This window comes from Cervus elaphus, chromosome 30 (assembly GCF_910594005.1).
Source record: "Cervus elaphus chromosome 30, mCerEla1.1, whole genome shotgun sequence".
Taxonomy (NCBI): domain Eukaryota; kingdom Metazoa; phylum Chordata; class Mammalia; order Artiodactyla; family Cervidae; genus Cervus; species Cervus elaphus.
In genome coordinates, this window is record NC_057844.1 from 69534005 (window position 1) to 69547823 (window position 13819).

A 13819-nucleotide genomic window follows, 5' to 3' on the forward strand; every position below is an offset into this window, starting at 1 on the left:
CCCAACTCAGGCATTTCCCCTTTAATCAGAACATGTTGGCTGAGAAATCAACTTGACTTGGTTTTACTTCAAATCCTCCAAAATGTTTTCCCCCTTGGTGGCTTGTTCATGTATAATTTACAGAGTCAACAACACATTCAAAGTATTACTACCAGACTCAGAGATAGTTTCTTATGTCCTGGAAAGAGAGGCTGTGAGTGCTTTTTCTGGAATGTGGTTAAGATTGCTGTATTACAACGTGGTGCTATGTTAAGAAGAAAACAAATTTGAACAACATAAAATCAAAGCATAAAAACTAAGTGGAACAGTTTGCAAGGACTGTCAATAGTAAAAGAGAGGCCAAGTAATTATTTTTGTGTGCATGAGGCTAAGAACTTAACATAAAGCTAATATTTTCAATGAAAACCAAAAGCAAGAGATGGTATTAATTTCTGAGCTCAAGAAAGAAAGAATGTGAGGTAATTATAAATTATCACAACAGAGCACTTGCTGCCTTTCATCAAATGCACCTCCATTAAGATTTGAGTGAGTGGAGAACCTGTGTGTGTCTGTGTCTTTGTGGTTGTCAGGGAGGATTATGATGGAGTCTCTTTCTTCCATGGTGGTCATGTGCTTTGTATGTTATGATTCACACTGTAAACAGGGTCCTACTGTTGACTTGGTGAGAAAATAGGGATCAGTCACCAACAGCAAGTTATAATCTACTCATGTCCTTTTTTCATTTGTGGAGGTGTTCACACACTTCTTTAGATTCTCACAGCATCCTTGAGTTCAGTGACTTTGGTTTCTGCAGCACATTCTATAGGAGAGGAAAATGAGACTTAGGGAGATCAAAGGACTTGTTTTTCATGGTGGCACCAGTGAGCTACTTGCTTTCTCCCCAGATTTGCTGCAGTAGAGACAGAGAAGTGAGGACTTCATTTGCAGAAGTGTACTGCTGCGCATCCTAGGTTGAGGCATGGGGGGTTTAGTAGATTAAAAACTCCAAACAAACTCTGTCTATGACAGAATGTGCCAATTGATAATTATAGGCAACCCAAGACTTCTAATGTAATACCATGTAACTTAAGTCTAAGGCAGAGGAACCAGAGATCAAATTCCCAATATCTGTTGGATCACAGAAAAAGCAAGAGAATTCCAGAAAAACATCTACTTGTGCTTCATTGGTATGATAAATCCTTTCACCGTGTGGATCACAACAATGGGTGGAAAATTCCTAAAAGAGATGGGAATACCAGACCACCTTACCAGCCACCTGTAAAACCTGTATGGAGGTCAAGAAGCAACAGTTAGAACAGGACATGGAACAACAGACTGATTCCAAATTGGGAAAGGAGTACAAAGCTGTATATTGTCACTCTGCTTATTTAGCTTATATGCAGAATACACCATGTGAAATACCAGGCTGGATGAAGCACAAGCTAGAATAAAGATAGCTGGGAGAAATATCAATAACCTCAGATATGCAGATGATACCACCCTTATAGCAGAAAGCGACGGGGAACTAAAGAACCCCTTGATGAAGGTGAAAGAGGGGCGTGAAAAAGTTGGCTTAAAACTCAACATTCAAAAAACTAACATCATGGCATCCAGTTCCATTACTTCATGTCAATAGATGGGGAGAGAAAGGAAACAGTGACAGACTTTATTTTCTTGGGCTCCAAAATCGCTGCATATGGTGATTGCAGCCATGAAATTAAAAATGTTTGCTCCTTGGGAGAAAAGCTATGACAAACCTAGACAGCATATTAAAAGGCAGAGCCACTACTTTGCCAGCAAAGGTCCATATAGTCAAAGCTATGGTTTTTCTAGTAGTCATGTATGGATGTGACAGTTGGACCATAAAGAAAGCCGAGTGCAGAAGAACAGATACATTTGAACTGTGGTGTTGGAGAAGACTCTTGAGAGTCCCTTGGACTGCAATGAGATCAAACCTGTCAGTCCTAAAGGAAATCAAACCTAAATATTCATTAGAAGGACTGAAGCTTCAATACTTTGACCACCTGATGGGAAAAACCGACTCATTAGAAAAGACCCTGATGCTGAAAAAGATTGAAGGCAGGAGGAGAAGGGGATGACAGAAGATGAGATGGTTGGATGGTATACCCGATTCAGTGGACATGAGTTTGAACAAGCTCCAGGAGATGGTAAAGGACAAGGAAGGCTGGAGTGCTGCGTTCCATGGGATCACAGAGAGTCAGACACAACTGAGTGAGTGAACAACTACTTAAGCCTGATAGTCTCATCATTTTGGGAATGTTCTTGTCATCTATTCTTCTTTTACCCCATGGTGCTCTGTGGAAAATAGGCTGATTTGTCTATTTGCGTCTTAAATAACATTCAAATATAACTTTTGATTGATTCCCAGATCCTCAAGTTACAACTTTATTTCCTTCTTAGTTTTGAGTTTTTCCTGCTTTCATAGACAAGCATCTCCTTAGTCCAGCTGATCTGCTGGGTGTCCTTTGAGCACGCTGTTTCTTTCCTTTCTGTTTTCCTGCCCAGCTTGCTCTTTCTGCTCCCATTTCTTGTACAGACCTTGTCTATCACTCACTTTAAGTATCACTCTGAAGACTTGGGTCAAGTGTTATCCCTTCTCTGAAAGTGGGAAACTGAGCCAGAGATCAGCAAAATGTCTTTTTAACAGACACTCATTCCTTGATAAAAACAAGTCCTGTGCCTTTGCCAGCCTGGGCCACCAGGCCTCACACCTGTGTCTCTAGCACAGACCTTCACATCTGCCTGTCCAGCTGCACTGTGACATCACTGATAGGTCATCTCAGTTTGTCCATAAGTGAAGTCTCCTAAACCTGCAACCACCATCTTCCCCAACTCAGTAAATGGAGACCCTGTCCTTCCCCTTCCTCACCCCAAACACCACAGTCCTTCTCTTCTCTTACAGCCACACCCATCCCATCAGCAGGTCTTTTGGACTCCACCTTCAACATGTGCCTGAAGTGTAACCCCATCTCTCCATTCCCACTGCTCTCACTCTGGTCCTGACCACCGTCATCTCTCACCTCGATTATTCTGGGAGCTTCCTCACTTGTATCCACCCTCACCCTTCCGCACTTACTGTCTTTTTCTGTAAAGCACAGGAGTGATTTCTTAAAACCTCAAACAGGTCTGTCCTCCCCTTCCTCCTGTTACTGGAGTGACCCCAGGCTCCTCCTGCTCTGTCTCCGCCCTCACTCCCCTCATTCTCACTCTGCTCTCCTGCCTCCTTGTCCCGACCCCCTTGGGCATCTCCCCGGAGCACCTGCACCTGCCCCTCCCTCTGTGAGGAGCAGCCTCTCCAGGTCTGCCTGAGCCCCTCCCCACCCCAGATCTGCTCACACCCCCTCTGAGCAGAGCCCTCCAATCCCAGTGTGGACTCACTTCCCTCCTTCACTCTCCACCATCCTGAGCGGCTTCCTTTTCCTTCCTGTCCTCAGTCCTTGAGTTCAGGTTATTTTCCATATCGTCCATCTTCCGTCATGGAAAGAAACCCTAGGAGCTTTGTTTCTTCACAACTGAGTTCATTGTGCCCAGAGCAATGCCTGTCATACAGTAGGTCCTCAGTAAATATCTGTTAAAATGGTCAAAGTGTAGATGCTGTGCAAAACTACAAATGAAAACAAAAAACACAGAGGTATTTTTTTTTTTTTTTTTTTTTTTTTAATATTCAAGGCCACAGTTTAGTTACTCTGACTGCTCTGGCTTCCCAGGTGGCTTGGTGGGAAAGAATCCACCTGCCAGTGCAGGAGACGCAGGAGACACAGATTCGATCCCTGGGTCAGGAAGGTCTCCTGGAGGAGGAAATAGCAAACCACTCCAGTGTTGTTGCCTGGAGAATCCCATGGACAGAGGAGCCTGACAAGCCCTAGTCCATGAGGTTACAAAGAGTTGAATTCAACTTAGCAGCTCAGTATATATGCATATTAATCAAATACTTGTATGAGGAAATAATGCTAAAAGTGTAAGATGGTAGTAGAACATGTTTTATATCTTTTTCTTTTTCCCCTTTTCTATCTGTATAGGATTTACAGCTTTTGGAGGAAGAAGATCTAACTGAGATAGCAGAAAGAGGAACCCCACTGAGTGAAGGACAGAAAGCCCGGGTCAGCCTCGCCAGGTAAGTGGGGTTTCAGTTACCATCTTGCCCCTCCTCCTCCGTGGCTCCTAGTGGACGTGAGCACACAAACCCGGCTCACCGGGTGGACCTGTGTGAATCAAGGTCTTGGCCCTTTCCCTGGGCTTGTAGAAGGAACATGAAATGTGAGTGTGTAGTGTCCTTTCCTGACGTCTCTCTACGTTTTCTAGAGCCGTGTATCAGGATGCAGACATCTACCTCCTGGATGATCCTTTCAGCGCAGTGGATGCAATAGTCAGCAGGCACTTGTTCGAAAGGTGAGTTTGCTCCTGTTTTCTATCGTTTCGTCTTTCCAAGAGCCCTGTAGAGATGAGGGAAGAGAGCCCAGGAGGGTCTTTTGCTCCAGGAGACTCAGCTCCCTCCTGAGGGAGGGACTAGTGTCCCTCTCTCCTCTCCCTCTCCTCCCTTCCTTCCACAAAAGATCCATCATAGAGAAATCTTGCATCATGATGAGGTCAGGACAGGAACATACAGATGGTGCTTCTAGTGTGGGGTCAGTGGGGTCCATGCTTTAGGGAGTGACAAATAAATGACAGTTTCCTTTCTGCTACTTGCAGTTGATAACCAGACACTCTGGGTAGATCCAGACCCCAGGAATAAGAAAGATGATGTAGGGTTTTTAAATCAGAGAGTGAGACTCTGTAACCTGGTACTTGGCTGCCAGTATTTTTTCCTCCATCATTTGCTTAATGCATGTTAGAGGCGAAGTTTTCGGTACTGACATAGGGCTTCCATGGAAAAACCCTGTCGGTTTATGCTTGTTATTCTATCACTTTGGAAATAAAGTGTGTATTAAGTCTAGACTTAATAAAGTCTAGAATTTGAGAATCATTTATTCCACATCTGAGTATGATTTCAATCATTTCATGTTATTTCATGGATGCTTACTAGAATTAATACTTGGACCTACAAGGTAGTGTCACCTATAATCTGGCCTAAGTCTTGACTCTCATTCCTGTTTCTAAAATGCAGAACTTGTCAGTGGCTCCTGGTTGGCTACACAATGAGTAAAGTAGAACAACTCTGATTCTTTTCTGTGTATAATGTGTCCTAAAATACACTGACTGAGGCCTCTTATGGAGTCTGGACTGGCCTTTTTGAAAGCCTTGTGAACTTGTTTTTTCCCCTAAAACAGCCTCCACATCTCCTCCAGAGTCAGTCTGCTTTCTGTGGTTCGCTTTGTTAAAGCCTAGGACCCTTACAGTTGCACTTATAAACACCCTGCTGTGTGCACTGAGATCAATGCCCTTACAGATGTTACTGTTCAAAACCTCTTAGTTTACAAGTGAGCCAGGAGAGGGGTAGGACCCACACTGGGCAGAATAAGGGAGACTAGGATGCCCAGCTCTCATTCCTGCTTCTGAGGAGCCTGTCTCTACGTGGAGCTTTTTAAGACAGATGCTTGAAGGAAAGCTCAGCAGAGTCAGGGTTTAGAGTGTTTTACTACAGGACAGTAAGAGCTGAATGTAAAGTGGAAGTGTCAGCTGGAGGCTTTCATTGAGGTTGGAAAGCTCCCTGTGCTCCCTATGGGCGGGTAGTGCCCTGCGGACCTGCAGGCTGGCCGGGTATGTGGAGGCTGAGAAGAAGACCCAGTCCTTTGCTGAAGCAATAGTAGAAAATCGGGTGTGGAGGGAGGAGGAAGCAGGGCTGTGAGGAGAACAGCAGGCATGTCCTTGCCTGGAGGAGGCGGGATGTGCGGCAGAGAGAAGCTGTTTGGGAATTCTCTCTGTCAGGTCCTGTGATAGTTTCTAGGACTGTGTCTGTCCAGGCTGCTCTCACAGGACACCAGCACTGAGTGGCTTAGAAACAACAGAAGTTTTTATCTCAAGGTTCTGGAGGCTGGGAAAGTCCAAGTCAGGGCGCTGAAAGATTCAGTCTGGTGAGGGTCCGATTCCTGCGGCCTCACGTGGTGGCAGAGGTGAGGAGCCGTGTGGGTCCCTTTTATAAGGACACTCATCCCATTCATGCAGGCTCCATCCTCATGACCTGGTCCCTCCTGATGGCCCCACCTCCTGATACCAACACAGTGGGGATTAGGTCTCAATGTATGACTTTTGAGGAGAGAAACAGTCTGTAGCAGGTTGTCACAGATGGGAGTGCTCAAAGAATAGAAATTAAATTTCTCACAGTTCTTGAGGCTACAGGTTCAGGGTGTGGGTGGTTTGGTTTCTCCTGAGACCTCTCTCCTTGGCTTCTGACCGCATCCCCCTCACTGCGTCCTCACACGGCCGGGGTTTTCTCTAGTTGCAGCGAGCAGGGGCTGCTCTCTATTGTGGCGCATGGGCTTCTCACGGCGACGGCTCCTCTGGTTGCAGAGCCCGGCTCTGGTCCGTGGGCTCAGTAGCTGCGGTTCCTGGGCTCCAGAGCGCAGGCGCAGTAGTTGTGCTGCAGGGGCTGAGGTGCTTTGCGCCTGTGGGATCTTCCTGGACCAGGGAGGGATTCCGTGTGTCCTGCACTGGCAGGTGGATTCTTTGCCATTGAGCCACCAGGGAAGCCCCCATTTGTATATTTTTGCTTATGTGTCTATTGCCTTAGGAGACTGACCTAAGAAAACATTGGTATAATTTATGTCACAGAATGTTTTGCCTATAACCTCTACTGGTAGTTTTATGGTGTCACATCTTATGATGAAGTATTTAAGCCATTTTGAGTTTATTTTTGTACATGGTGAGGGGGTGTGTTTTAACTTCATTGATTTACATGCTTGTGTCTCTGTCCTTGTGTCTTAGTCTCTTCATCTAAGCATACCAGTCAGATTAGATTAGATTCAGTATAATTAAGGGTAATGATTACCTCTTTAAAATCCATGACACCAAATTCTAAGGTACTGATGACTCAGGTGACCACATGTGAATCTGAGGGGACATGATTGATTTACAGCATGTCCAGAATAGCAAAGTAGAGACTTCAGCAGAGTCAGCAAATGTGAGAGGGAGGCCTGTGATTGGCTCTGGGCTCTGGACGCTAGGAGCTGGCATTCCACCTCCACTAAGTGGGCATTGTTAGACTTTGGTGGAACCTGCCCTTGTATAAAACGTGCTTAGTGTTGGGGTGATAAAAGAGTTGTGGAGATGGATGGTGGTGATGGTTGCACATCAGTGTGAATGTACTTAATGCCACTGAGTTGTATGCTTAAAATGGCAGAAATAGTTTATTTCATGTTAAATGTATTGTAACACACACACACAAACCTGCATAGTAGCACAGAATCTTTGAGAACAAGAGAACAGGGCAGATGACACATGGCATGGTCTCCAGCTCTCCGATCTGACCCTCCTTTCCCAGCCTTTCCCGTTCATGGCTTCATGAATTTTTCCTTAGAGAAGTGCCTGTGTCTTGTCATGAGTTCAGTAACAGGAGCTCGTGCTGTGCAGGGATTCCCCACCCCCACCCTCCTGGCATCATGAGTATCTCAGCTTACTTGTTCCCAGCACCCCACTCTGAACTCACAAATGTGTGTTACCTCAACTTGTGTGCATCTGCACAAGTTCTCCATCAGGGCAGGAACAGATTCTGCTGGTCATTGCATCTGTGTCACAGGGAAGGGAGAGCAAGGCATTTTGGTGCCAAATACAGTGTACTGATCACAGAAGTTCTCCTGAGTTCTTTTTCAAACACTGGAGATATTTATAAAATCCTCTCAAATATTTTGAGTATGCCGCTTTGGATATATACTTGATAGAAGCAAGCTTAAGACTGTTGTTTGTAATCAGAACCCCATTCTCTAGGGAAACTTAAAGCAGAGAGTGTGAAAGCAATTTAGGAAACCACTCAGCAGCAACTGGAGTGTGTTCTCAAGTTAGAGAATCGGATGGAACAATATGTTGTGAGATATGGTGGTCGTGTGGAAGCTTATTCATGGGGAGGGTTTTGTATTACAAATGAATGACTCAAACTTCTTCTTGCTGTTAACAGTTTCCATCAGTCATGAATTTATATCCAAGGTCATTGAGGTTCATGACTTTGACAGCTTTATGCTGTGAACATAGTGGATTCTATCACCTACAGAAGGTGAGGGCCTTACATGAACTGATGCAGCCTCACCTGTGTCCAGCCATGGATCCCATCCTGGTTCAGCCCCACATCACTAGACCCCTGCCTCCTGTGTCATCAGATCTTGGGGTCTGTCCTGATCAGCCTCCCCACACTGCTGCCTACACGGCTCACCCTCCTGTCTACACAGCTCACCCACATGCTCCAGCCCTTCACTGACACCTTCCCCCGCCCCGCCCCACCAACCACCACCATTCCGCCACCACCACATTCCACATTCACAAAGCAGCTCCAGTCCTCAAACAAACAGGCTTCCTTGCCGTGTACTCCCATAAGCCTTTCCAGTTTGTTCCCACACGCACTCGGTATCCAGCTGTGCTGGCTCTGTGGGGATCCTTTCATACCCCCGTCTGTCTGTACACATAGTCCCTCTGTCCCAGAGCCAGGGAGCAGTGTGCCAGGACACAGAAGGAAGGTGGAAGACGGGACCTGCCATTCCCATCTACTCCTCCAGGGGGCGCCCGTGCCCTATGTCTTCCCACAGCCCTCAGTGGGTGCACTTAACCATTTATGAGTCTTCCTGCCACCCATTGTAGCTCAGTTGGGAAAGAATCTGCCTGCAATGCAGGAGACCCGGGTTCGACTCCTGGGTCGGGAAGATCTAGAAAAGGAAATGGCAACCCACTCCAGTATTCTTGCCTGGAAAATCTCATGAACAGAGGAGCGTGGCGGGCTACAGTCCATGGGGTTGCAAGAGTTGGACACGACTTAGCCACTAAACCACCACCACCACCTGCCACCCATAAACTATGAATGCAGGAAGGTGCCTCTGTCCATCATGTTCTGTCCCAGGAACCTTGCACCTGCTGTGCCTTCTTCCAGGATGTTTCCCCAGACAGTCTCAGGGCTCCCATGTCTCCACATCTAAGACAGCAGCTGCCCTTATTTTTCCTTCAGAGCACAGGTCACAGCCCAATAGTGGATTTTCTATACTTGTTCAGTGTGTCCTCTACACGGTGCAGAGTATTGTCTTCTATCCTGACCTGTGGGTGGATCCTCAGCACTTAGGACAGTGCCTGGCTCCTTAATAAACCTCTGCTGATTGAATGAATGGAGGTGGGGCCTCTGTCTTACTTGGATCACCTCCACCATGGGATGTGTCCCCTCTTAATAGAGCCCTTATATAGGATTATATGTGGGATTATAGGATTAACACAGCCTTTATATTGGAATAACTGTTATACAACTGGTTGCTGACTCAGTCATTTCTATGGCATGACTTAGAAATCTTTAAAAACTTGGAAAATAGTGTATTTTTCTAGTGATTTGGATAAAAGCATCATTTAGGAAAAATTCAAAGGTATTAACTGATCTCTTCATTGTAATTATTTGTATTACCTCATCTGTGATGGGGTTAGGAAGAAAATATCTTAAAAGTTTTGGGTTGGTTTATCTTGGACACAACACCTTGTCAGATTTGATTAACATCCACCTTTAGGGATTATTGGCAGGCAATTATGAATTAAGGAGAAAAAATCTGTTTTAGTACTAAGTTTTTAGTACTAAGTTTGAAAAGGTGTTAGTCAAGAAACAGGTATGAATGCTGGGCTAACACATTTCAAAATGTAAAAATGAATCCTTTTGGACTTAGCGAAGGTATGGTATATGTGTTTACATCCCAGGGTCTTGTTTCTGATCACAGACTCAGTGTCCAGAGTGTTCCGTTAAGAGTTTTCTAACCTGAGTCCATAGCACATGACCACTCATGGTTAGGGAGGAGTGGGAAAGAAAGCTGACATTTGCTGAGTAGATTGGTGGTTTGATTTCTCAGAACATGTGGATGAGTTGTTTGATCATGTTCTGAGATGAAGAAACTGAGGTTTAGTCACTTGTCTGATGTCATCAGTCTCGTGAGAGAGACTGAGCTGCAGCCTGCTGCCTCCAGACTCTCCATCTGACTCACTCACAGGCTGAGCTCTGGCTCAGGTTCCTGAGATTTGCTCTGCCAAGGGCCTCGGGCTCCCAGACTACCTGCCTGGAATCACTGGGGCCCCAGAGCCACTTGCTTCCCTAGAGGGGTTGTGGACCTTGTGGGATGAGACTGGGGCTGTGACCCTAGGGGTCTACATTTGAAATGTAGGAGTAGTTTTTTGGTTTTTGTTTTTTTTTTTTTTTTTTTTACTGTGAAAACAATTTAAGGTTGAATAGTGAGGGGTGTCTTGACTAAGAGAAAGGGTGGATGCTCTGAGTCATTGGGTGATTTCCACTCTGATTTGGGCCATTTGGATTCTGTTCTTTTATTGTCATATATGGAAGATGTTCACTCCAAATGAAAGAAGACTTGCTTCCTGGATGGAACTGGGAATGTTGTAGTGACTGATAGAGGCCACCCTGGCATTCATTTTCTATCTAATATTCTTTGGGAACAAGTGTCTAGCAAATGCACTCTGGCAAAGATTACCAAGAATATATTAATTTTTTGTTGTGAATATTTACATCATTAATTATAAATAATCACCTAGAAAGCTAAGAATGTACACATTTTTAAATGACATGGATCCCTCTTCTCCCATTCCCAAATAGTGATAAAATAGTGTTTTAGTTTAGTCAAGTTTTGAAATCTCAGTATTACTCAGTTGTTTTCCTTTATGAAACATGTAAATAATTGTTAAGCTGAGTGTTAGAGGGAAAAACTTAGCTGTTTTTGCTTCCTTCACTAGACTGGTTTTAAGAATATTTTATAGCACTAGATTCAAATTTGCTGCTGATAAATTTAAAAACCTAGTTGGATTAATTGATTTATGTTTATTTAACTTTTATTATTGATTTGGTATTTAAACTAAAGATCTTTCACTGCTGTGTGGTCTTTGTCTCACTGTTTTCAAAATATAGGTTTTCAGTTTGAGGCATTCCATTAATGTGCTTTTCCATTCTGTACCTTTTACATTTGTAGGTGTATTCGTCAGGCCTTGAAGGAGAAGATCACAATCTTAGTTACTCATCAGTTGCAGTATCTAAAATATGCAAGTCAGATTCTGACATTGAAAGATGTAAGTAATTTCTAGAAATCCGTGGAATTGCTAGCACTTAGGTGTGTTGAAGGACAGACCTCCCCACAGGTCACTCTCCTTTGGTTCATGGTAAACACCTTCTCTCCCTCAGTTTTTTGTCCCCTTCTTCTCAGAGCTGGTGTTCATACCTTGGAGGATGAACCTAAAGTCCTGTAGAAATGTCACTATTACACTCTAAGACATATAAACACTAAAGTGCGCAACCACAGTGTTATTGAATCATCACTATTCTAATGAAATTTAAGGGTAATGTTGCAGTTTTATTTAGAACTTTTTACTTTCCTCTTCCATGACTTAAGTCAAAGTGTATCACTTATAAATTAGAGATTCTAAGATCTGTTGGTATCCAGGTGGTTGTCATACATAGTTTGCCAAAAGAGCATCTTCCATTAACTCCAGAAACGAGGTTGGGTAACCAAGCACCCGGGTCAGAGACGTCCTCTCTGCTGGTGTCTCCAGTTGCTGGTCTCCCTGCCCAGGTCTCTCTGTGCCCGATACGTGTGGGAGCCTGTGCAGCAGGAGGACAAGGCCCTGCCTTCATGGGGCTCCTGTTCTTACGGGGAGGATGTGACAAAGAGGGTGACGTCCTGGCTGCCTCCCTGAAGACCTGGTGCCTCATGGGGTCTGAGTGATATGAAGGTGGGGGCCACACAGTCACATGGGGGATGGGGTCTGAGGCAGGGGCTCCTAAGGAAGGAGTTGACCTGGAAGGTTGGAGGAATGGCAGGAAGACCAGTGTGTCTGAGGAGAGTCAGCACGGGGGCGGCAGGGAGCTGGTCTCCAGGCAGTGGGCAGCAAGCCCGGAAGTGGGATGGAAGCCTTGGATGGTCCACAGCAGAGGAGGGATGTCATTTGATGTGGGAGTTAAGAGAGTCCTCTGATGGTCACTGGAGGGGTGACAGAAAAAACAGTTAGGAGTCTTAGTAAAGCTGAAAAGACAGAAGTGTGGGCTCAGGCTAGAGATTCAGTTTATAGAGCTCCCAAGTCACAGTACTGCAAGCTGGGTGACAGCAGGAGTTTATCACCGTCCTCTTCTGGAGGCTACAAGTCCCAAATGCAGGTGCTGGCAGGGCCATGCTCTCCCTGAAGGCTCCAGGGGAGAATCCTTCCCTCCAGCCTCTGGTGTTCACCGGCCTTCCTTGATGTTCCTTGGCTTCTAGCTGCAGCACTGTGGTCTCTGCCTCTGATGTCACGCGGCCATTTTCCCCGAGTCAGTCTGGTTCTCTTCTGTTCTCATAGCAACATAGGTCTTACTGGCTGTAGGGTCACCCTGCTCCAGTGTGACCTCATCTTAACTTGATTACATCTGCGAAGACCTTGTATCCAAATAAGGTCACATCCACAGGTGTCATGTTTGAGCACATCTTTTTGAGGAGGGAGCACCATCCAAGCCACAACTCTTAGCATGGTTGGTGGTGGGGTGGAGAGTAGTGAGTATTCAGACTTAGAGGTTGTTTGATGCTTCATTCCTTGGCTCATTTACCTCTGGGCCTCATCACCTCTGTTGTTAACCACTGACTGCTCCACAGTCCCTTGGCTAGATCCCTGACTTCTGAAATGAATCTCTGCTCTAAGAAAGATTATTAAGATACAGAACCCCTGCCTCTTTAGAAGCAGTTCCATGTGTCAGCCCTTCTACACTCCTCTATGAATAGGTGGAGGCTAAGGTTTCCCATAATCACAGAAAACTAGCCAATCTGATCACAGGACCACAGTTGTGTCTAACTCAATGAAACTAAGCCATGCCATGTTGGGCCACCCAAGATGGTCAGGTCATGGTGGAGCGGTCTGACAGAATGTGGTCCACTGGAGAAGGGAGTGGCAAACCACTTAAGTATTCTTGCCCTGAGAACCCCATGAACGGTAGGAGAAGGCAAAATGATAGGATACTGAAAGAGGAACTCCCCAGGCCAGTAGCTGCCCAATATGCTACTGGAGATCAGTGGAGAAATAACTCCAGAAAGAATGAAGGAATGGAGCCAAAGCAAAAGCAATACCCAGTTATGGATGTGACTGGTGATAGAAGCAAGGTCCAATGCTGTAAAGAGCAATATTGCATAGTAACCTGGAATGTTAGGTCCATGAATCAAGGCAAATTGGAAGTGGTCAAACAGGAGGTGACAAGAGTGAATGTCAACATTCTAGGAATCAGCAAACTAAAATGGACTGGAATGGGTGAATTTAACTCAGATGGCCATTATATCTACTACTATGGGCAGGAATCCCTTAGAAGAAATGGAGTAGCCATCATGGTCAACAAGAGTCCAAAATGCAATTGGATGCAATCTCAAAAACGACAGAATGATCTCTGTTCATTTCCAAGGCAAACCATTCAATATGACGGTAATCCAAGCCTATGCCCCAACCAGTAATGCTGAAGAAGCTGAAGTTGAATCATTCTATGAAGACCTACAAGAGCTTTTAGAACTAACACCCAAAAAAGATGTCCTTTTCATGATAGGGGACTGGAATGCAAAAGTAGGAAGTCAAGAAACACCTGGAGTAACAGGCAAATTTGACATTGGAGTTCGGAATGAAGCAGGGCAAAGGCTAATAGAGTTTTGCCAAGAGAATGCACTGGTCATAGCAAACACCCTCTTCCAAGAACACAAGAGAAGACTCT

General features: G+C 45.2%; 1 protein-coding gene across 2 annotated transcripts in view; it reads left to right on the forward strand.

Annotated features, from left to right (window-relative positions):
* LOC122687096 (ATP-binding cassette sub-family C member 4-like) overlaps positions 1 to 13819 on the forward strand; it is an 860243-nt gene that overhangs the window by 753355 nt on the left and 93069 nt on the right. For both annotated transcript variants that reach the window (XM_043892534.1, XM_043892535.1), the window contains 3 exons: positions 4020 to 4114; positions 4303 to 4389; positions 11079 to 11175. In XM_043892534.1, coding sequence (XP_043748469.1) covers positions 4020 to 4114; positions 4303 to 4389; positions 11079 to 11175 — 279 coding nt within the window. The remainder of the gene's footprint in view (positions 1 to 4019; positions 4115 to 4302; positions 4390 to 11078; positions 11176 to 13819) is intronic.